The sequence below is a fragment of the Volvox carteri genome (genome assembly GCF_000143455.1).
Source record: "Volvox carteri f. nagariensis unplaced genomic scaffold VOLCAscaffold_69, whole genome shotgun sequence".
Lineage (NCBI taxonomy): Eukaryota > Viridiplantae > Chlorophyta > Chlorophyceae > Chlamydomonadales > Volvocaceae > Volvox > Volvox carteri.
This window is the reverse complement of record NW_003307612.1, coordinates 284,165-306,212: the sequence shown is the minus strand read 5'-3', so window position 1 is coordinate 306,212 and position 22,048 is coordinate 284,165. Positions and strand designations below refer to the sequence as shown.

Sequence of the window (22,048 nt, the reverse complement as noted above, 5' to 3'; positions counted from 1 at the left end):
GCGAGGGGGCGGAGGGGGAAAGAGGGGAGCACAAGCGAACCAAAACCGCCGCTGCCGTGTGCTAGTGTGTAGGAGGCTACTGCCTCCTACGGCTACGGGTCATGCTAATGCAACAGCCGGCTTTGGTGCTACTGTTGGGTTGGCTGAAGTGCTACTGCTGCTGCTACTGCTGTGGTGGTGTTAGGTTTGGGAGGACGGTACGGCGTTTCAGCAGCTGGCGGCGCGGAGGGCGACTTTGACGGCCACCAAGGAGGAGGTGATGGCGGCACAAAAGGTATGTACGGCAGTCAGCCGAGCCCCTCTCTAATCTGTCTCCGCAGCCCCTCCTGGTTTGAGCTCTGTCCGTCTTGGTCCAAGTGCTACCCGTGCAGCTCCTCATCTTTACGTACTGCTACTGCCACTGCTACTGCCGCAGCTTCTTAGAAAACGGCTAGCCCCGCCCCCCTCCGGACCCCGGGGAGGGGGAGGGGGCAGTAGCTCGGGGCCAGCAGCAGCAGCAGTAGCCACGCTGTCGGGCGCGGGAGGCGAGGAATCTAATTCCGTCTCCGTACACGATTTGCCGTACATGAGCGGGCTGGAGTTCGTGGCAGCGGACGAGGTGTATAAGGTAACGGCTCCGAGGTCTGTGGCTTTTCTTGTGTTGTATGTGTTTTTGTGTTTGCCCTGGTGTTGTGGTCGCCGCCCCTGTCGCTTCCAGAAGTGCACGTGCGCCCGTACAGTATTGGCCTTTTCCCCCTTCGTCCCCCTCTCCCCCCCCCGGGGGGCCCCCCGGCCCGGCAGGCGGTTACTTTGTCCTGTTCCGATCACACGGCCATTCTCAATCTCACCCCCCGCCCATTCGATTTCCCCCCTTTGAGCCCCACACCCCAATCCGGAACACACAGACAGACACAGAGACAGACAGACAGACGCACATGGCCTCCCCTTCCCTCTCTCCCCTCCCCCTCTCCCTTCGCACAGACCCGTCTCGCCGTACTGAAGCGCGAGGAGGAATCCCTGCGGGAGGAGGAGGAGAAACTTAACCGGGAGAAGATCCGGCAGGTCGGGGGGGTGGGGGGGGGCAGGAGGTGTTTGGCTGCCTTGGGAGGGGGTGGTGTAGGGGTGTGTGTATGTGTGTGTGTGTGTGTGGTGTGTGCACATTCCCTTCTAGATTCCCTCCACCCCCCATTCTTGGCAAGTACGGTGTTCCTTCATTCCCAGCCGTCGTTTGCTCTTTCATAGCTGCCTCCACCCATCGAGGGGTTCATGGCAGCATACATGTATTCCAAGATGGCGAGGTGGGGTTGAGTGGGGTGGGGGGAGGTGAAACCCTAAAACCCTAAAACTTGTCCGTAACTATTACCCCTTGTCCCTTCCCTTCCCCACCCCTTCCATCCGGCCCGCCCCACTCAATTCCCCAGCTCCCGAAACCACGATACCCTCCCTCCTTCAAAACCCCAAACCCCAGATTCGTGCCGTCAAGCTGTCACGCGAGGAGGACGCGTCCCGGTTCGGTCGTTGGCCCGTACTTCCCGACCGCCCGGGTCCCGAGGGGCGGCCCCGCTACGTGCTGATGAACCTGCTGGGGAAGGGCGGCTTCAGCGAGGTGTTCAAGGTGCTTGGGGGGAGCCGGCGGGGGCTGGGAGGGGAAGGCAAGGGGGGTTTGGGGCGTGTGTGTATGAGAAAGAGAGTGTGTGTATGTGTGTGTATGTGTGTGTATGTGTGTGTATGTGTGTGTATGTGTGTGTATGTGTGTGTATGTGTGTGTATGTGTGTGTATGTGTGTGTATGTGTGTGTATGTGTGTGTATGTGTGTGTATGTGTGTGTATGTGTGTGTATGTGTGTGTATGTGTGTGTATGTGTGTGTATGTGTGTGTATGTGTGTGTATGTGTGTGTATGTGTGTGTATGTGTGTGTATGTGTGTGTATGTGTGTGTATGTGTGTGTATGTGTGTGTATGTATGTGTATGTGTGTGTATGTGTGTGTGTGTGTGTATGTGTGTGTATGTGTGTGTGTATGTGTGTGTGTGTGTATGTGTGTGTGTATGTGTGTGTGTATGTGTGTGTGTATGTGTGTGTGTATGTGTGTGTGTATGTGTGTGTGTGTTCCTCCCTTCCAGTCTGCGTCCTGGAATCTCGGGTCATCACTATCACACGGATGTGCACAAGGGCTGCTGCTGTTGTGAGTTTGGATCTGGATTTCTTGTAGTAAAGTGAGGTTCCGTACGTATTGCTCTGTGTACGGCAGGCGTACGACCTGGTGGAGGTTCGTCCCGTGTGCGTCAAAATCCATGCGCTGGCGCCTGGTTGGCCCTCCGCTAAGAAGGAGAGCTATGTACGACATGCAATACGGGAGTACGACATACATCGCAGGTACGCACGCGTATGTGTCTATCCACGCGTTCATGTGTGTGCGTGTATGCGTTCCCGCCCTTCCTTCGCGTCTTCCTTCCCCGTCAGTTACCCTTCACAACCAACTGGCACCTCGGCGGTTGGAGTGGCTGCGTCGGTTGCGGTTGTGTCGGTTGTCCTTTGGGGCTGCTGCGGCTGCTTCCCCTTTAAGGAGCAAAGTGAGGAGGAGAAGGGAACTTTTGATTGGTTTGTTGAAAAGACAATTTGACCGTTGGAAACCGTTGGAAACCCTTTCCCCCCCAACCCCCCAACCCTGACCCCCCCCCCAACCCCGCAGCCTCCGTCACCCCGCCGTGGTCACCTTGTTAGACGTGTTGGAAATCGATTTGGACACCTTCGCCACCGTACTGGAGCTTTGTGAGGGCGGTGACCTGGAGGGTGTGATGAGGGAACACAGAGTAAGGGGGGGGGAGGGTTTTGGGTGGGGGAAGGGGGAGAGGGGAAAAGGGGGGGGGGGTAAAGAGGGTTTTCCATTTCCCTCCTCGCACATGCACATACGCATTTCGACCCTTTCCACCTTTTCTCCCGTTCGTGGTTCGTCTTTACCACCTTTTCGCCCACTCCTCTTTCCCGCTCTCCCTCTCCTCCCTCATTCGCGGTTTGTCTTTCCCCTGCCCCCCCTCCATCTCCAGACGCTTCCTGAGCGCGAGGCGCGCTGTGTGATGGCCCAGATATTCTCCGGCCTGCGCTACCTGGCCTCCCGCCGGGTGATCCACTACGACCTGAAACCCGCCAACATCCTGTTCGACGTGTTGGGACAGGCCAAGATCACCGACTTTGGACTCAGCAAGGTGCGGTGTGTATGTACGTATATATGTATTTACGTATGTGTGTATGTATGTGTGTTCGTACACACTCCCATGCTGCCTCTTCTCCCCGTGCCCAAGTTTGGTACTTTGGACATCCGCGATAGAGTTCGATTCCCCCCAACCCCCGGCCCCCTCCCTCTCACACAGCAAGTCTCGGAGGGTCAAACTCTGGCGGGTATTGAGTTGACCAGCCAGGGCGCTGGCACGTACTGGTACCTGCCCCCGGAGGCGTTTGAGACCGGGGGCCCCGCGCCCCCTCGAATATCTAGCAAGGTGGGGTCGGCAGAGGTGTGTCTGTGTGCGTGTATGAGACCTTGAGGGGGGTGAGATGAGGGGAGTTATTAGGGGGGGAGTGAGGAGGGGGGGAGTGACGAGGGGGAGTGACGAGGGGGATGCGGGAAGGGGTAAAGGGGAAGCGGGAGGGGAAGGCAGGGTTTAGGTTGACGCGGTCAAAAAGTCGCCATCCAGTTACTCTGTTGCTGCTGCTGCTGCTGCTGCTGCTGGGGGTGAATTGCAGTTGGACGTGTGGTCGGCTGGCGTCATCTTCTACAGCATGTTGTACGGAAAGAAGCCGTACGGCGAGGCCATGAGTCAGGAGCAGATGCTACGGGAGCGCGTAATGGCCGTACCCCGGGAGGTCGACTTTCCCGCCCGACCCCCGGTACGTACGGCATGTGTTTTTGTGTGCGCGGGACCGGAGGGGGCCGTTGAAGGGTTTGGTTTGGGGGAGTGGGGGAAATGAGATTTGACCCCATCCCAATTGTTCTCGCGACGGCAGTTGCTTGTTTGACTGCATGCAACACATGATTCCCCCCTCCCCCTCCTCCCATACACATCCCCCTCCCCTCCCCCCCGTCTTTCCCCTCCCCCCCCCAACCGCCCAGGTGAGCTCGGAGGCCAAGGACTTCATTCGGCGGTGTCTCGCCTGGAACCAGGACAACCGACCAGATGTGGAGGCGGCGGCGACGGATTCGTACATCACAGGATGTACGGCAACGACCGGGACCGCGATAGCGGCGGTGGTGGGGTCCGGTAGCGGCGGCGGCGGCGGCGGCAGTAGCAGCACCAGCAGCAAGGGGGGGGACGCCGCCTTGGGTTTGAGACTGGCGGTCGTTGCGAACAACGGCCGCCGGTGAGCACTTGTGTGGGACAAGAACCTGCTGTGCTCTTAGCTGCCGTGTATGTGTGTTACAAACAAGTAGTCTGCGAGAGACGTATCGCGGCAAGATTTCCTATGACTATCTGATCAGATCAGATCTGATCTGGCTGTCTCCCCCATCACGGCCTTTCCACCAACTGAGCGGACCAGCATTCTTCCTACGGGACGTTGAGAGGCAGCCGGCTCTGCAGTGAGTGGCACATATGAGCGATGACATGGGGGCGCGGCACCCCTGCGGGCTGTGGGCTGCTGCAGCGGCAGTGGCTCATGTCTACTACTGTAATGAGACTGAGACCGCGGCTGACTACTACTAGCTTTGCATGGCGGCGGTTGCGGTAGCCGTCGATATCAGTACTGCGGCAGCAGTGAGCTTGCTGGCGCACAGCGTTGTTGTGGTGGTGGTGATGGTGGTGGTGGTGAGCACTGCGGCACTGGGGGGCCACCACGCGACCAGCAGAAAGCTCGCCATCATCATCGTGATAAAGACATCGCCCTCAATCTGTAACGGAAGGCTACTCGAGGGACTCCCTTCAATCTGTTTCCGATTTCCAGAATTCCGACCTTGTATGTATGCATGTATGTCCTATGACCTATGTATGTATGTCCCTCTCACGCCGAAGCGTGTAGTAGTTGTGGTGCGGGTATCTCCTTCCCGACATGTCTTCAATACGTTTAAAGGCAAGGCATCACGGGAAGGAGGTTCCCGCATCGAGCCCGACAGTGTGCACTACAGAAAAGTCCCTCGACTGGGGGTGGAAGTGCCCCATGTCGATGGACAGTGATGGAACCGGTGATAGCGACACCGCCGCCGTTGATATGGGGCCAGATTCCCCTGTACGAGCTGGAGGTGGTTGTGTTGGTGGTTGTGTTGAGGAGACTGATGAGGGTGCTGACGTACACCCCCACCCCCCCCCGGGGGGGGGAAGAGGATGTCGTGGCAACAGGGGTGAAGCTGCCTCGCGCACAGTCTCATACCCCCGCAGACTTCACACAGTCGTGTACATACACAGCAAGCGTAGATATACATACGCACACATACAGAAAACACAAGAGCTTCATCACCGTCCCCCCAAAGGCAACCGTAACGTACGTTTCTCGGTGTACAAATCGGCAGCCGCAGCTTACGTAAGCGGCGCACATAGCAATACACATACATACACATACATACATATGTTTGTATGTATGCATGTGCATAAATACATACATACGCTCTCACAATTGGAGCCCTCTCGCCCCCTTGGTCAATCGATCTACCATTAGTGCTATTCCCGCAGGCGGGGGGGAATCCTCCACCTCCCGCCCCACCTGCACCGCTGCTACCGCCACCACAACCGTCCTCCACCAAACCCACCTCTCACTCTCGACTCCAGCTACGAGGCAGGTAGTGGTCGCACTCACACCCCACAAAGGAAGAATCCCCCTCCCTTCTCCCCCCCCTCCCCGGCAACCTTACCGCACAATAACGAACTTAATAGCTCACACCGCACGGCATTGCCCATCTATACCCACACACACACGTGCACATCAACATCCACACACACTCCTCCACGCAACCACCCATTTCATCACATCTCCCCAACCCAGCACAGCTCGAACCCGGCCACGTCGTCTGCCGTACTCTAGCCGTACATCTACAGGTCTGCATACGGATCCTGTTCCAGACTCCACAAGGGAGCTCTGGCACCTGACCCCCTGCCCCTCCCCCTGCCCCTCCCCTCCCCCCGGCCGCCCCTGCCACTGCCAACCCCCCCCTTGCGGCCCCCCTTCTTCACCCCACCATCGCGCACTCCAGGAGGCGCCCCTCGGTCCTGCACATGGGGGTTGGGGGTTGGGGTTAGGGCTGGGGGGTGGGGGTGGGGGGAGTGGAGTTGCACATGAACGAACAAGTGGGGTGTGGCAGTGTGTGTTTGCAGTTGCGTGTGTGTTTGTGTTTCCGTGCGCGCGTCTTTGCACGGGGGTTGTTTATTTGACCGTGTAGTGGGTTGGGGGGGGCCGAGCGAGGGGGCTTCGTCCGAGCGCAGGCGGCGGCAGCAGCTCATGCATCCCTGGTTGTGTGGTGCTGGCGGTGGTGGCGATATGCATCAGCGAAGGGGAGTTGGTGGGGGTCGCGATAGGGGGCGGGGGGGTAATCATGTGCAATATCGGTAGAGGGGGATGGCGGTGTCCCAATTCTCCCCCCCACCCCCCCACCCACACTCCACCCCCCCACCCAGCAACTCGCCTTCCCTCGCCCCGAGGTCGCACCGCCGCGGCGGCCCCCCCTGGGGCCCCCCCGGCCTCCTGCTGCCGGTCCCCCCCTGCCGCCGCCGCCTCCCCCAGCCGCTGTCCTGCCCAGTCCTGAAACCACGGGCACGAGCTGCCCGGATTTGATCGCCGCCTCCCACTCCTGAAGAGAAGGGAAGCAGATATGAGTACGGGTATGACACGGTACGACAGGGTTTTAGGGTTATAGGGTTATAGGTGCAAGTAAGGGGACTGACGGTGTTGGAAAGTGACCGACACCCTTATATACCAGAGAATGGTGACATCAGTAAAAGGACCCCGGGGGGGAGGGGGGGTCCGGCGGCGCTTTGCTGTGCCTTAACAAACGGAGCCCTCCCCCTTTAGTTCCCCCTCCTCACCCCCCTCACCCCCCCTCACCCCCTCACCCCCCTGGGCCCCCCCTCACTCTCACCCGGTGGTATTTCTGGTAGAGGTAGAGGGCGGCACGCGCGTCGTCCACGGGTGTGTGCTCCCCCTCCTGTATGGTAAGGCCCAGGTGGGTGGCGGCGAGGTCCTGTACGGCAGGGGGGGGCGGAGGGGGGGCGGGGGGAGGAGTAGCTGGGAAAATAGTCAAGGAACGACTGCCGACACACTCCAGGTTGCCGAAGTGAGGCAGTGGGCAGGAAGAGGAGGAGGAAGAGGAGGAGGAAGAGGAGGAGGAAGAGGAGGAGGAAGACACGGAAAGAGGCGGGGGATATATTCGGAGGGCAATTACATTATTTGATATTTAATCTCAGCCGCGATACGATAATGTGTGTCTGTGTGTGTGACTGATACCCTCTTACCTTGAGCGATGCCGAGACCTTCCTGCCCCCGGGCAGCTCCTTCATAAGGCCCGGGTATTTGGCCGTGTCCCGCAGCAGCGCCCGGGGGTGGTCCTCCAGCCGCAGAGCGCGCAGGTCGTTGCCGATGGAGTGCCCCACCAGCACGCGGTCCTTGACCAGCTCACCCACCTGTGGGTGTGTGTGTGGGGGGGGGTTGAGGGGTGAGGGGGGTTGAGGGGTGAGGGGGATATATGAAGAGATGGGAGGGGGATTGGAAGATGGCAATGATGATGGCAATGATGGTGATGATGATGATGATGGCAATGTGCTGCTGCTGCTGCTGATGATGATGATGATGATGATGATTTAAAGTCAAAAGAAACAGCCTTGGATTGGATTGGGAGGAAGGAAAGTGGTGGAACAGCTAAGACACGAAAACCCCTTCGTGAAATGGGCACCGGTACCCCGATGGCGGCTTTAACACTCCCGCGCACGCCTGCACGCGCCCGTACAGCACAGACTGTACTGCACGGACCTGCTTTATGACGTCATCAACCGGACGTCCGCCTGCCAGGTCCGAAGGCCGTACGCCGCTCACCCAGGTCCTGCGAGGGGTACCGTACAATGTACCGTACAGTAATTGTACGACACCAGGTTTAATATCTCTAGAATTTAAAACTCGCAACGATGCGCTAATTCAGGGTTTTGAACACCAAAACACGTTGTTATGATTTGATCAAATCACAACAATTTAATGTTCCGCTTTGGTTCCCCTAAAGGGGACGAAGACGAAGGGGTTCCCCTTGGGAGACGAACTTTAGGTATGTAAACTATAAACAACAAGAACCACAAAATACAGAGAACCACAAACACTTGATACACGCTCACGCATCCAACCAACCAACCAACCTGTGGTCCGTCACCTTTTCCTTGGGCTGTACGAACGTGTCCAAAAGTACGGAACCGGAGCTGTTGACCAGGCAAACCCGCGCCAACGCGCTCTCAGTCCCCTTGGGCCCCACGCCGACCATCTCACAATCGATCGCAAGCACCCTGGTCAGCCCGGCCTCGGTACCCACCACACCGGGACGACGGCCGCCGGGGGCCCTAGCGGCGGCGGGGCCCCCCGCCGCCGCCGCCGCTTTAGCGCGGCGCTTCAGTACAAACTCCGGCGGCGGCGGCTTCTTCGCCGCCGCCACGGCCTGTTTCATAGCCTCCCAATTTGAGTTGGGCGGCTGCGGCGGCGGCCGACGGCTTCCGACAGGCTTCCCGGCGGCGGGGGCAGCAGCATCGGTGGCGGCCGTCGTCGCCGCCGCTGCGGCGCTGGCGGCGGCAGCTGTCGCTGCACATGTCGCTGCCTGAACAGCGGCGTCTGCCGCTGCTCCCATCACTCTAACGGTAACCTTCTTACCCTCATGCTGCTGTTGCTGCTTTCTTCCTTGTTGTCCTTTCTGGTGTTTCTGTTGTTGCTGGTGGTTATTGTTCCGCTCGTTACCCTTCTGCACCCCCTGCTCCGCTCGGGGCCTCGGTGGGGGCCCCTCCAACCCCCCGCAGGCCAGACCGCCGCCACCACCACCACCACCACGGGTAGCAGCGGCGGTCGCGGCGGTACCACAACTATTTGTAATAATATTATCTTTGTTATTCGCGGTAATCCCCTCCCCCTCCCCTTCCCCAGACGCAGACGCCCGTTTCCTGCCTTTCCTTCCCGTGCACAACCGGCTCCCCCCATGTACCCCAGGTTCCAGCTTTTGCCGCTTCGCATTCCGCTCGCCGCCGTCGCCGCCTCCCCCCCTTCCACCACCACGACCGCCATTCGTCGCCCGCTCTGCCGCCGCCTCCGCCACGGGCCGTTTTGCCGGCTTCGCCCCCGGGCGGCCCCCCCCCTCCCCCGCCGGCGGCCCCCTAACAGGTCGCCCTCCGTTCACATGGTTACCACCACCGCCACCGCCACCACCACCGTGAGCCCGCTTGGCCATGTTCCGCGCGCGCGCGAGCGCGTCTCCCTTTCCTTCCCACCCCCCAGATGCCAGATACCCACGGGTCACCAACCCGTTTGTAGACGTGTGCACGTCACCCACAATGCGATTACGTCAGATCAGATGTGTAGTGTAGTGTACGTAACGCTTCCCCCCCACTACAAGTGCAGTAACCAGGGAGAGGGAAAAATACCAACGGCAAATATCCTCCCGCAACAGCAGCAGCTGTAGCAGCAGCGGCACCAATCGAGCTGACGCAGATCGGGACAGAGTGTGTCTGTGTGTGTGTGTAAAAGGGGGGAGGAAGGCGCTGCGTGGCCTAATTAGGCTCCTTCTTGGTTTTGCAATATTCCAACGGCTGCGTCGGATTTTTTTAAGAAAATTCCTGTTGCTGCTCCTGTTGCTGTTGTTGTCGTTATTCCAGTTACGGTTTTGGCGGCGGTTGAGGTTTGCGGTCCAGGAGCGCTCGCAGGCTTTCTGGGGGCAGACGGGGGAAGAGGAACCCCCGTGGTGCCCCGCGGGGGAAGAAGACCGCGCCGGGGGGGGGAGGGGAGGACGGGGGGAAGACGAACCACGAACGAGTGAAGGGGGAGGCGGGGGCCGAGAGGACTGACTAGCCCGACAGGTGAGGGACATGAGGGGACTTCGAGGAGCAATATCTCAGGGTTTGTGTGGTGATGGTACGATGCGCAAAACCGCCCAGTGGGGCTGACCTGCGGGTCGCGCGGCACACGCTCAGTTCCCCACCCCCACCCCCCTATCCCCCAATGAAGGGGGAGGGAGGGGGGTTGGAGACCACATGCCACTGGGGGACCCACCGCCAGAGAGTATTACGGCGGACGACAGAGCACAAGGTATTGGACATAATTTATTTTCTGGAGGACAGGACCGGACCGGACACGGACCGGAACCGGACACGGACACAGCACCGCCTTCACTCATAAGGTTACTAAGAGCCCTACCGAGTCCCCCGAGTCCCTAGGTCGGCGCCGGCTATGGCACCCGCCCCCCGGGGTACATATCCAGTTCCCCGCCTCACCACCACCCCACCACCACACACATGGACATTTACAATCCTCCCCCCCCCACCACACACACACCACCACCACACACAGCTCATTCATCAACACATACAAAAACACACACATGTATCCCCGCAGCCAGCCGAATCAACAGTCGCCAACCAGCACCCCCCGGGTGCCACGTCATTGCGTCGTACCTGTAGCCGCGTTTAATTGCTCGTCCCGTTTGGTCAGCAGGAAGACGTCCCCGCTGCGGTAGTAAACTCTCTGGGAGTGTAATGGTGTTTGGGGGGGGGGGTGCGGGTGAGGGGTGACCTCAGCGGAGAGCGGCAACGAGGGGCTCTGTATGTAAGTAGTGTACACAGTGCGGCAGTGGTGGGTGGCGCTGTTCAATACTAGATAGGACAATCCGAATGTGTTCAAATGGCCAGAAGCCTCCCACCCTGTAACAACAACAGCAACAACAACAACAACAATAACAACAGCAAAAGCGGGCGGGCGAATGGAGCAAATACCAATCTACCCATAAGGGGGCCCCCCTGCGCCACATCCCCCCCCCACGTCCCGGTGGCCCCCCCCCTCAAGGACCGAGGACAGGGGACAGGACAGTCCTACAGCCAGCAGGCCACAAATCATTAGGCTGGGCCCCCCCCCAAATCCCCAAAGGCTGTTCATGTTCCTGCTTGTGTAAATGACCGGCTGGCTGGCTGGCCAACAAGTGGATGCAAGTCGCGAATCGTGTCGCACCCCCACTCCGGATCGGGGGTGTCTGGGGGTGTCTGGGACGGGGAATGGGAGCGCCATCGTCTCCAACAGCCGTAGGGTACGGGGCACACGAACTTGTATGTATGTATGTATGTATGTATGTATGTATGTATGTATGTATGTATGTATGTATGTATGTGCAATGCGAAGGCGATGTTGTAGGGGCAAGGAACACCTAGGCAAGGGCTACAACTTACCCGCCCCTGCTTCAGGCTCCGAAGCTCCGCGACAGCGACCTGCAGCTGCCGAACCTGGGTAGAAAGCGGTTCAAACACGGGTTGGCGCGCAGGAGGAGCTTCAGGATGAAGTGCAAGGGGACTGGGAGCACGCGGCATATGACTCGCGCGACCATCTTTTAGGTTGTGCCATGCAGCTGCGGACCGGGGCAGATGATACGGCCTTTAGGGAACGAAGAGGGAGCAGGAGTTCGAAAGGTTGGCACAGGCGATGACACCCACCCGGAGTAGTCACGGGTGGCGATGCATAAGCAAGCGCGTACTACGTGCTAGACTGTATTCCTGAAGTTGGGATAACGATACTATGAAGAAAGAAGCGTCCGCTAGGCAGCGATTAGGCATAGCGGCGGCTTAATAGGCCCACTGTGCACAATCTGAGCTCTAAACATAAATACCACTTCAGTAACTGACAAACCTGTTGCTGGTCGACGCTAGTAGAAGGAGCTGCTGTGGCGGTAGACGTTTGGGTTTCGACGGGCGCAGCAGCTTGCTTCGCGCCAGGCACGGTCATAGTTTGGCTAATAACTGCCGCTGTAATTTGCTTTCTAAATGCGCTAAGTGTCTATAATTGAAGCCTATGGCGTTTGGGCGACAAAGTGGTTAGCGTTTGTCGTATGAAATATTGCCAAGTACCACATCAGCTGCGCAGAGGCTTGCTCTACAGAAATTTCCCTAGGATGCTTCACGGAAATCATGGTAAGATGATTTTCTTTTATGATGGTCGTTTACAGGTTTAAGTTGCGGTACGTACGGTGGAGCCAAATAGCCATGGCTTCAACTGCAAGGCTTCTACTGCAAGTGAATCTCTCACCCATGATGCTTCACCATTGCACCCATCGTGTCTATCCATACCTGCTGCATGCCATAAATACTTTTTGTCCAATTTTGCTCCTCGTATTTTGGTATAGAAAGAAGCCGACTACGGTACGGCAATTTCAAAAGCCCAGCCCTATTGACACACGGAACCGGTATGTCTCGGGCAAAACGCATGTTCTTAGGTGGCCATTATGTAATTGATGCATAAGTTACCACTGCTGGACTAGTTTTTCAGGCCTTGTGAGAGGCGGACGAAATATATATGCGCTGATGTTCTTTGCCAGTTCCCCCAGGACATGGATCGTTAACGGCAGGAACAACTGTTGACCAAGACCCTGCAGACTGTAAACTTTGCACAAACCGAGAAGCGGAGCGCCGCTTCTTGTATTGTTTGATGGCATGTAGTTACCAGCAACCCCCGCCAGAACAGGCTGATAGAACACGGGACACCAAACCTTGTTTTCTCCTACAGCTGCCCTTTGGCGACATTTACATCACCCCCAACCCCGCCCAGGAACCGAGAGCAGAGGCCATGAGTGATCAGCAGCAGCCGCAGTGACACCCCTTTTCACGTTACAGAAACGCTACGAAAAGCGGCACACAACGACGACGAAGGCGACTGGACAGCAGTCGCAGCAAAAGCGCTGCCGACATAGACGCGGCCTCCCATCGCGCCGCCCCAGATGCACTTGCTGCTCGCTCTCCAACTGCCGCTGCTGCTGCCGCCAACGCCGCTGCAGCAGGGAGGGCTCTCCAGCTCCTGGACCGCTGCTTTACAGGCGGCGACCGCGGCGACCACCCTTCCGGCGGGTGCTGTCCGTGGGGATCGGCGTCACGTCCTCTGCGTGCACAAAAGCCATAAAAAACCCAACCCAGATGGATAACAACAGGAAGGGAAGCCCATATGCCAAAATGTGAAGCAGCGCGAATACAGAATGTAAAGCACCCATCGCCGGCGGGATATCCACGCGCGCAGTGCCATATAAAGGAAAAACAGAAGGGCCAACGTGAAGAGCCGACAGACAAAAAATGCGTCGACGGGGACCACGGCAGGAAAAGCGGCACGGAGGACGAGCGACGGAGGGAACAGAAGGGGGAAGTCGGTGAGGAGGGGAACTACTACCGTATTCCCCAGGTGCTTTCACCCACATGCGTCCAACATGGCATCCATAAACTATACCGATATCCAATACCAGTCACATCCAAGCATGCACCACAACAAGCCAGATGCCACACCAGGCCAGACCCGCAGATGTTTCGCAGTACCATCCACAAACCTCTTTCCCCGGGCACACGAGATGTATATACAATGGCCCGGAAGCTGTAATCCAAACACGCGACGCTCTAAGGTCGCCAAACCGAGGGGTGATTGGGGTGTAGGTTATCTGCCCCGCGCTGGCTTGGCAGGCGCACGGCATGCCTGGCTGCTTTCCTGGAGGACTAAACTATGCAACCCCCTCAGCCCCCTGCTGCGCCCCATGGAGACAATCCTCGGAAAATGCAATTAGGCCACTTTAGCGCCCTTACAGTGGCAGTCTGTGCTAAGCTAGGTGGCAAGCTTGGACAGTCCCGAGCGCTGACATTTCGACAACAAGCCCATCGGCAAAATTTATAACCTCTATCAACCCACTGGAGGTTATCCCATTTTGTATGCCCGGCCCAGACACCCACCAATGCGGCCAATCTTCATGCCCGCACGGGCCAGAGCGCGCAGGGCAGACTGAGCACCTGGGCCCGGCGTCTTAGTCCTGTTGCCTCCAGTGGCGCGCAGCTTAATGTGCAGCGCGGTGATGCCCAGCTCCTGCGGAAATCGCATAACCAAATCCAGAAAAGCGCCGCTGAGCGAATAGAGCAGCCTCCATTTCGGGACTTTCAAATGAGGTAAAATGAAGATATTTGTGTATACTTCCGCAAAAGCCCCAGGGAGGAGTGCTTGCTAATGCCGCCCCCGGCCGCCACTCTCCGGTGCCGGCGCCACGCTGCTGCAATCTGGACTCCTACTGCTCGAGCAGTTTCCCATCATGGGAACTAGCACATGAGGCAGCCATGCGCTGGCATTGCTGCTGCTGCAGGACGCCACTACACCGACTTTCTGCTTCAAAATCAAGAACGCCCTTCGCATATACCTTGCACTTCTGGGCCACATCCTGAGCTGCAAGCATAGCCGCGTAGGGCGAAGACTCATCGCGGTCGGCCTTGACCTTCATGCCGCCAGTGACGCGCGAGATGGTTTCCCGGCCAGACAAGTCAGTCACATGAACGAAGGTGTCGTTAAAGCTGGCAAAAATGTGGGCAACGCCGAAGACATGCTCGCCCTCGCGCACGGTCGGGCCCAGGCTGACCACCTCCTTGGGGGCGTCATCGGCCTTGGCAGACTTCTTAGGGGCCATGGCTGCTTTTAAAAACTGGTGGCACCCGCAGGCAACGGGGCTAGGCTATTCAGCACAAGAGAGGAATGCTCGTCTGCAGGGCGTGGCGCTAAGGCAGAAGAATTTTTATGTACGGCAGGAGGCCCACCGGGGTTAATAATAACAACCTGCGAAACGGTCAATACCAGACGCTCTTTACTTGTCCTTCCTAGTATTGAATACGCTGACACTTTGTACTGTTAAAAATTTAGGCTTCTGAGACTGAAAAGCCCAGCTCATTACTCGTCATCCGTTACAGTGTTTTCCGGCGTAACCTGAGTTATGATTACCGTTGTTATGACCTAAAAAAGTTACAGTGTTGGAGCCAGCATTGACTACCTCGTTTTTACGACATAGTGTATGGGCAACTAGTTCAGCACTTTTGAACGCCTGAATGGGGCAGTCTAAGTCGAAGCATGTGTACGCCTTCCAGCCCCTGCCATGGCCAGAAGCCCTGACGGCATTCCGCCTTGTCGACCAGGTGTGCAAACGCTACTGCCAGGGAAGGCAACTGCAAACAAGCTGAACGTCTAAGTAGCCACGGGGTTTTAGCTTCTTTTACAAGTAAAGTTTGCCCATCGTGTAGCCATATCCCCATGGTCAGATTCTCAAAGGAAGGACTCCTTGACCGCATTCCTCGTACCTGTGACAGATATGCGGCATCGCGTCCACCTATGCGACAACCCATTTGGACAAGCATGCCACAGTTGTGCTGGATAAAGTCAACGAACTTCAGGTGCGGGAAGCCAGCATGGTTTTGGTTCGAATGGACTTCCGCTAGCTGCCTGTCGACGGCGTTGACAGCTTTCCAACGAAGATGGTCTCGCAACGTGCTGTCCCTCATTATGAGATGAAGCTCCATGCTCATACTGATAAGCGCCCTCGTAAGGCAGTATGAGCACTTGCGCAAAGGCCATGTGCCGAGTATGGCTGACCTGCTGCGAGTTGCACCGGATTGCGTTTGCCAGCACCCTAAGCATATTCCAGACACAAAGCCTCTGCTTAGCCATAACGCAGTAACTTGAACCGCCTCTTTCAAAGTCCCTGTCAAGGACTTTAATGAAGAATTCTCCAGCCCACACTCCAGCATTTCTGATAGGCGCAAACTCACCGTTCTAGCCCTACAGCATTAAGCCCTAGGCATTTCCAGCCACGCCTCTGCCTCCGCTCCTCATAAGCTAGCACCACAACCCAAATGCTCAAAATCAACACCTCGCCCGCATCCGTCCCATCTCCACATGGTACGCGGTACGGTACGTGGTCACGTTCGTACAGCGCCTGCCGTACCTTTGGGATGCTTTTGAGTCGGATATTGAGCGGCTGCGGGGCACCCACATGGTCCGCTTGGCCACGGAACTCCACAACGCACTTGACAAGTTGGAGGGGTGCGTTGACTCCGGGGGATTGGGGAATTACATGGTTTGACCCGGGGAATGGAGCTGCAGGGATGGAGCGGTGACTAGGGTGACGGGTGGTTAGAGCGCGGGAGAGGAGGGTGATGATATGGGTGGCGCTGTAGAGCACGCCGGAGCATGCCTGGGGGGGTGTTTCTTGGGCTGCCGGCGCCGCGGCGGCTTCAGGTCGCCGCAGTGGAGGGAGGGGTGTGTATGGCACGGAGGTTGCGGTAGGGGTGTGTATTGAAAGGGGGGAAAGGGGCCACCGAGATTGATCTGGGTCGGCCGAATGGAAGGACATTGCGCGGGCCTTCTAGCCGCGTGGGTAGTAGGAGGGGTGTGTTGGAGGTGGAGGACGTGTGCAGTGCAGGCTGCAGGAAGGATTAGGAAACTCTTTCCGACGGATGGATGAGTGGATGGATAGATGGATAGATATATGGATTCCTAGCTTTATAATCCATCAACACAGTTCCCCTTCGGAGAGACGATGTATGTTTAGATATATGGATGGATATGCTTTTAAAACTTGTACGGTCCAAACAGACCTGAGGGCTGATCTTGTTCTTTGTCCTTCGCGGGGGATGTCGCACAGGACCCCCCCCCATTCCCCATTTCGTCCTTTGCGTCCTTGTCCTGCGATAACCGTAACTGTGATCTGGACAATCTGGGTGTCTGTCTGTATGTGTATCTGTACGCCGTAATTTTGATTTGGGTTGCACTTCTTTTGCACGTTTTACACATAGATTCATGACACGTGGTCCATATCTCTCTCGCACGTGCATGTATACACGCGCGCCGCTTTTTGTTCCGTATCCCTTTGGTGCCATGCTCCGATAAGCCGTACTATTTTGTACGACATCCCGCAGATGCAAGTACGACATGGGTCTTCTGGCGGAGAAGGATCTCACGTTTAAGTGAGGCGGGGGGTTTGGGGGAGGGAAGGACGGGGGGTAGACGGACGGCCGCGTCACTGGTTGTGTGTTTGTGTGGGGGGGTGCGATGCCAGCTCGGACGCTCGGCTATGCCTTGCGTAGAAGGCTTCCTCGTTACATAACTTTCAAAATTATTGCTACAACCATCAGCAGCAGCAGCAACAGCAGCAGCAACAGCAGCAGCAGCAACAGCAGCAGCACAAGAAAATATCGATGGCAAGGACAGCTGCCTGTGGCGTTTGTTTTCACGTTCGGGGGGGCCGCAACCGAGGGCGGGTGAAGGGGGGTGTCCATATTGTTGTCCGTATCTGCTACGGCTCTCGTCTCTTGTCTTTTTTTATTGAATAACCGTCACTGCGTATGTATGTTTGTGTCATAGAATTCGTGTTTCAGTAATCCTATCAGTGAAAGCTCGGCTGCTTTGTAACTGGCATACCAATTCGTAATACCGGCATCCCTTACGCAATTCGACAGTTTCTAAGGACAATTTTTACTGTTTCTAAGAACCCGTGAGTGTGTACACAATTGCCGCCGTAATTTTACACATCCATGATAAAACGTACGGCGAAGCCGTTGTGTCAGTTGCGCCGCAGTTAATTTAATGTTTGCTGTTATTTCCCTCTCCCTGGACTGCCGCCGTTTTCCTCTTGGTCTCCAGATCGAGGCGTCAGGCGGCTGAGAAGGCACTGTCGCTTTTGAGGGAGGTGGAGGAGGCGCACAGAGCATTTCACTATGCATTCGAGCTGGCGTTGTACGGCAGCTTGCAGGTGAGAAAGTTGTACGGCAATTCGCGAATGAAGGTACGATAGTAAGGACGCGGTAAAAATGTAACGGTGAGAAAATGGTTGGTTGGTTGGTTGCCGTCCGATTGATGTATATAATGTACCTGAAAGTGACGTGAAGAGATTTCTATTCATTCCCTGTTTTGTTTGAAACATGTTTGATATCTGTTCAATGAGCGTTTGACCTAACGGCGTTGGTGCAAATGATGTGATTGTGATCTGCAGCGCGAGCGAACGGAGGCGGTAGAGTTCCACGCGCCCCTTCAAGGGACACTTGGAGAAGGGGAGGCGCCAGATTCACCCACGTTGGTGACGGCGCGCGGTGCCGAGTATGGCAGCAGCGGCGGCGGCGCCGCCGCCGCCGCCGCGGGTCTCCGGCGCGCACTGAAGGAGGCCTCCGCCGCGGACCTGGCGGCGCCGGCGCCGTTGGGGTTGTCACCGCCCCCGCCGCCGCCGGCGCCTGAGGAGTCGTGGCTTCAGGACACGCGGTCGCCGTCAGCGGACCGGGCCGCCACAGTACGGCAGTCATTGGTCGACGCTGGCGAGCTTGTGCCGGCGTCGCCGCGGCGGACGCCGCCGGCGGCGGCTGCACCGCGACCGGCTTCACCCCGGCCGGCGTCGCCGCCGCCGCCGCAACTAACGCGGCGTCCGATGACAGCCGACGCAAGTACGATGGCGCGGCGGGTCGAGCAATCGGCGGCGCCGCCGCCGCTGCAGCGGCCGCGGTCGGCTCGTCGGCCGTCGTCTTCCAGGTCGCATTCGGGACGTCGCGGGCACGAAACCGACCGGCGGGGTCGAGTCTCCGAAACCACTGGCCAGCAGTACGTCGTTATGTACATGCCGCAAGGGCCCAACGGCAGCGGCCCCCGAGCCATCCTGGTCCCTGCCAATGCTCTGCAGCCGGCGCCCAACTCTCCAGGCCCGGCGGCGACATCAACGGCGGCGACGACTGTCATTGGTGGCGTCAGCCCTTTCGAGACAAATGCGCGCGCCGTGTACGCCGCGATGCCGGCGGTGACGGCGGCGCCACTGTCACCGCAGGCGGCGGCGGGCTGGGGTGGCGGGCCGTACATGTCAGCTGCTCTGCCGATACAGCCACTGCCGCAGTTGCTATCCCAACCGCTTTTGCAGCAACAGCAGCAGCAGCAAGCCGTCAAGTACTCGCACCCGCCGCCATTGCCATCGGCGATGGGACCCCTACCGCCGCCGTCGCCGCCGCTGGTCCCGTACCGAAGCCCCACAGTCGACGGCAAACTGCCGTACAGCGGCGCAGGCGCGGCCCCTACATCGACTTATCTAACGCAGAATTATAGTGGCGGCTCGGCAGGGTCGTACAGCTTGCCGTACACGTCGTCGGCACACGCGCACCGGTCGGGGTCGTACCGCTACTTCACTCCGTCGCCGGTCACAACACAGTCACCTGCTCCCGCGTCCATGGCCCCCCTGCACACCGCTCCTGCAAGCGTGTACGGGCATCCGTCCTCTCCCCTATACGACATGTACGGAATGTACGGCACTGGCCTGAACCACGCCAGGAGGTCAACGCTGTCCCCAGCTTTATCGTTGACGGCGTCGGGCACCCCGAATTTGAACGCCTATTTTGACCGACCGGCGCTAAGCGGCGGTGGAAGTAGCGGTGGATTTGTATCGCCGCTGGCGGCGCCGCCGGCACTGCTGTCCGGCGGCGGCGCCGCCACCGCTGGCGGCGCAAGCGAAGGCGCCGCACATGGATTTTCCCCCGCGAGGGTCCGCTTCGTGGGCCGTGGAGCTGGCGGCAGCGGAGGCAGCGGCGGCGGCGGCGGCCGCCACGGGTACGATGGCGCGTACGAGAGCGTTGGCGAACGTGACTATGGCAACGCCGAGGCGGACCCCGAGGGGGGTGATTTTGCTCGGGGAAGCAGCGGAACAGACCGCTCCCATCACACGTACACGTACGGCCCGCAGGGGAGCCATGCCGTGCCACCGTATCTGAAACCGTACGGTAGCGGCAGGGGCATGGATTTGCCCGATATGTACGACCCTGCTAGGCGATACAGCGGCGGTGGCGGCGGCAGTGGACGTGATCGCAGCGGCGGTAACGCTCTGGAGCTGGTGAGTCATTTTCGGGGTCCGTCATGGGTTGATGATTATGAAGAGTACGACGGCCCTGACTGGCCTGCCGCTGCCGTGGCGCCGCGGCGACGACGGTCGTCGTCGTACACGCCGACGGCGGCGACGCGGCTGTCCTCGCCGCCGCTAATGGCCATGACTTCTCGCGAAACCGAGGTGGACGGCATACCGTTGACCACGGCGGCAGCCGCCGCCGCCGCCAGGCGGCGACGCAGTAGCCCGCCGCGGCCCAGCTCTGCCCGTACGATGCCGCTGCTGTCGTACGAGCGAATGGCAGCTCTGGCGGGGCTTGATTCGGAACTCCTCGGTGGCGGTGCAGCTGCCGCCCTGGCCGCGTCGCCGTCGCCGCCGCGAAGAACCTCCCCTCCGCCGGCGATGGTGGCGGCGGCGGCGGCGCAGCCGCCGCTGCAGCGGCCCTCTAGCCACCTTGTCCCTGGTGAGTCTTTGCTGCAGCGCGCTGAGCAGCTGGCGGCGGCGGTGGACGCCGGCGACTGGTCGGCCGCGGTGGACCTTGGGGGCCTTGTGCGCGGCGGCTGGTGGGGTGACTCTCGTGATGTCGCTGTGGCACGAGGCTTGCTGCTGCAGGCTGCTCTCCGCGGTGGGTCGGGTGGGGTGGGATGGGGTGGGGTGGGCGGAGTAGGGAGGGGGGAAAGGAGGGGAGGAGGCGGTAATCATTTTTTCACCGTACTATACTACTACTACTGCTGCTACTACTACTATTACCACTACTCCTACTATAGCTGTTGGTGTTTTATTTCCAATAACATATATGAGTTATACATATACTGGGTTATAGATATGTAATGCCCCCGGAGGTTCCGGGATCGAGACCTGTCAGGTTCGAAAATTCTTCCTGTGAAGGAAGGTAAATGTGCCCCTAGTCGATGGACGGAGGTGACCTGGGATAAAGTTAACTAGCGAGCTGATCAGGAATGGAGTTGAGCCGCTGTCGACCCGGCAGATTCCGTTGGATGCTGGTGGTGGGTGCGGAACCTGAGCGATCCACTGAGAAGTTGACTAGGGTGACTGGATGAGGGTGCCCCGAAATACCGGGGAAGGCAGGGTTTCGCAGGGTAGCTGCCACGGGCGAAGATATGACCCCCCTGTCCCACACATCATATAACACCCAATCTTCCTCTCCCCCGTTGTACCGCCCCGCCACATCAATACAAAACACACATAAAAGCCAACCCCCCTTTTTTCCTCCCCCGCTACTATTTCGCACGTACATACATACATACATACACATCTCTTCAGGCGGTTCTGTTGAGGCTCACGCGATGTTGGGCCTTATGGCGGAGCGAGGGGAGGGGCTCCCGGGCTCCCGGCCCGACCTGACGGCGGCTGTACGACACTACGGGGCGGCGGCGGCGGGCGGCCACCGGGACGCCACCACCTCGCTTGCATACCTGCTGGTGTGTGTGTATGTCTGTGTGTGCATATATGTGTATGTGCGTATGTATGTATCTATGTGTGCACCAGCTGCGTCACGTCCTGTAGGGGGGAGTTTGTAGGGGGGAATAGTTCTCAGGTGATGTTTTCTGGCCCCCGTCCTTTCCCGCCGGGGAAAACCCCGAGCGGCACGGTCGGGCATGGAGCTCTCGGTGGAACCCCTCCCTTTCCTTTCTTCCTCACCCCCCTCCCTTCACTCCTCTGTGGCTCGCCCCTCCGCCGTTTCTGGGGCTTAATGACGCGCAGGAGCACGGACTGGGCGTAGAACAGGATGAGTCCCGTGCCGTACAGCTCTACGCCGCCGCCGCGCAGCGAAACTGCCCAACCGCCGCCAACAACCTCGCCAAGATGATTCTAGACGGCCGCGGCGCCACGGCGGCGGCGACCGCGGCGGCGGCGGCGGCCGCTGGAGCTGAGGGCACCGAGGGTACATCGCCGGCGTCCTTAGCCCAGACGCTGTTCCGACGAGCCGCTCGGGGGGGTTCGGCGTCAGCTTGGTATAACCTAGGTGTTTGCCATTTGCAGCAGCTGAAGATGAAGGTTAAAGGCGCCAGCGGCGATGCGGTGGCAGCGGCAGCGGCGGCGGCTCCGCTGGCGGCGGCGGCGCGGGAGGATTTGGAATCTGAGGCGCTGCGTTGCTTTGCGGAGGCGGCCAAACGCGGCCATGCGCGAGCAGCGCTCCGTGCGGGCTACCTCCACCTGCAGCGCAGCACCGCGGCGGCGGCAGTGGAGGCCTTTTGCGCCGCTGCACTGAACGCTGCGGCGGC

At 58.8% G+C, this 22,048-nt stretch overlaps 4 protein-coding genes across 4 annotated transcripts in view; 2 read left to right on the top strand and 2 right to left on the bottom strand.

Moving 5' to 3' along the window:
- VOLCADRAFT_119598 (uncharacterized protein) overlaps positions 1-4,337 on the top strand; it is a gene marked incomplete at both ends in the record, with an annotated part of 4,982 nt that extends 645 nt beyond the window's left edge. Inside the window, 9 exons of the mRNA XM_002957109.1 lie at positions 185-274; positions 961-1,041; positions 1,448-1,594; positions 2,229-2,353; positions 2,670-2,790; positions 3,025-3,183; positions 3,349-3,489; positions 3,719-3,862; positions 4,086-4,337. Coding sequence (XP_002957155.1) covers positions 185-274; positions 961-1,041; positions 1,448-1,594; positions 2,229-2,353; positions 2,670-2,790; positions 3,025-3,183; positions 3,349-3,489; positions 3,719-3,862; positions 4,086-4,337 — 1,260 coding nt within the window. The remainder of the gene's footprint in view (positions 1-184; positions 275-960; positions 1,042-1,447; positions 1,595-2,228; positions 2,354-2,669; positions 2,791-3,024; positions 3,184-3,348; positions 3,490-3,718; positions 3,863-4,085) is intronic.
- A 2,667-nt stretch (positions 4,338-7,004) lies between these two features.
- On the bottom strand, positions 7,005-8,597 carry VOLCADRAFT_67831 (uncharacterized protein; the record flags this gene model as incomplete). The annotated part of the gene is made up of 4 exons (XM_002957075.1): positions 7,005-7,136; positions 7,408-7,575; positions 7,922-7,991; positions 8,296-8,597. 4 exons carry the CDS (start codon positions 8,595-8,597, stop codon positions 7,005-7,007), a joined length of 672 nt encoding a protein of 223 aa, XP_002957121.1.
- Positions 8,598-12,490: 3,893 nt separating this feature from the next.
- On the bottom strand, positions 12,491-14,650 carry rps14 (component of cytosolic 80S ribosome and 40S small subunit). Its single transcript, XM_002957074.1, has 3 exons — positions 14,331-14,650; positions 13,876-14,005; positions 12,491-13,045 (listed from the first exon to the last, which is right to left on the bottom strand). The coding sequence occupies exons 1-3, from the start codon at positions 14,592-14,594 to the stop codon at positions 12,978-12,980; spliced, it is 462 nt and encodes a 153-aa protein (XP_002957120.1). The 5' UTR covers positions 14,595-14,650; the 3' UTR covers positions 12,491-12,977.
- Positions 14,651-15,006: 356 nt separating this feature from the next.
- VOLCADRAFT_98199 (uncharacterized protein) overlaps positions 15,007-22,048 on the top strand; it is a gene marked incomplete at both ends in the record, with an annotated part of 9,368 nt that continues 2,326 nt past the window's right edge. The window contains 8 exons of the mRNA XM_002957108.1: positions 15,007-15,093; positions 15,265-15,348; positions 15,888-15,997; positions 16,873-16,920; positions 17,597-17,705; positions 17,946-20,427; positions 21,087-21,244; positions 21,528-22,007. Coding sequence (XP_002957154.1) covers positions 15,007-15,093; positions 15,265-15,348; positions 15,888-15,997; positions 16,873-16,920; positions 17,597-17,705; positions 17,946-20,427; positions 21,087-21,244; positions 21,528-22,007 — 3,558 coding nt within the window. The remainder of the gene's footprint in view (positions 15,094-15,264; positions 15,349-15,887; positions 15,998-16,872; positions 16,921-17,596; positions 17,706-17,945; positions 20,428-21,086; positions 21,245-21,527; positions 22,008-22,048) is intronic.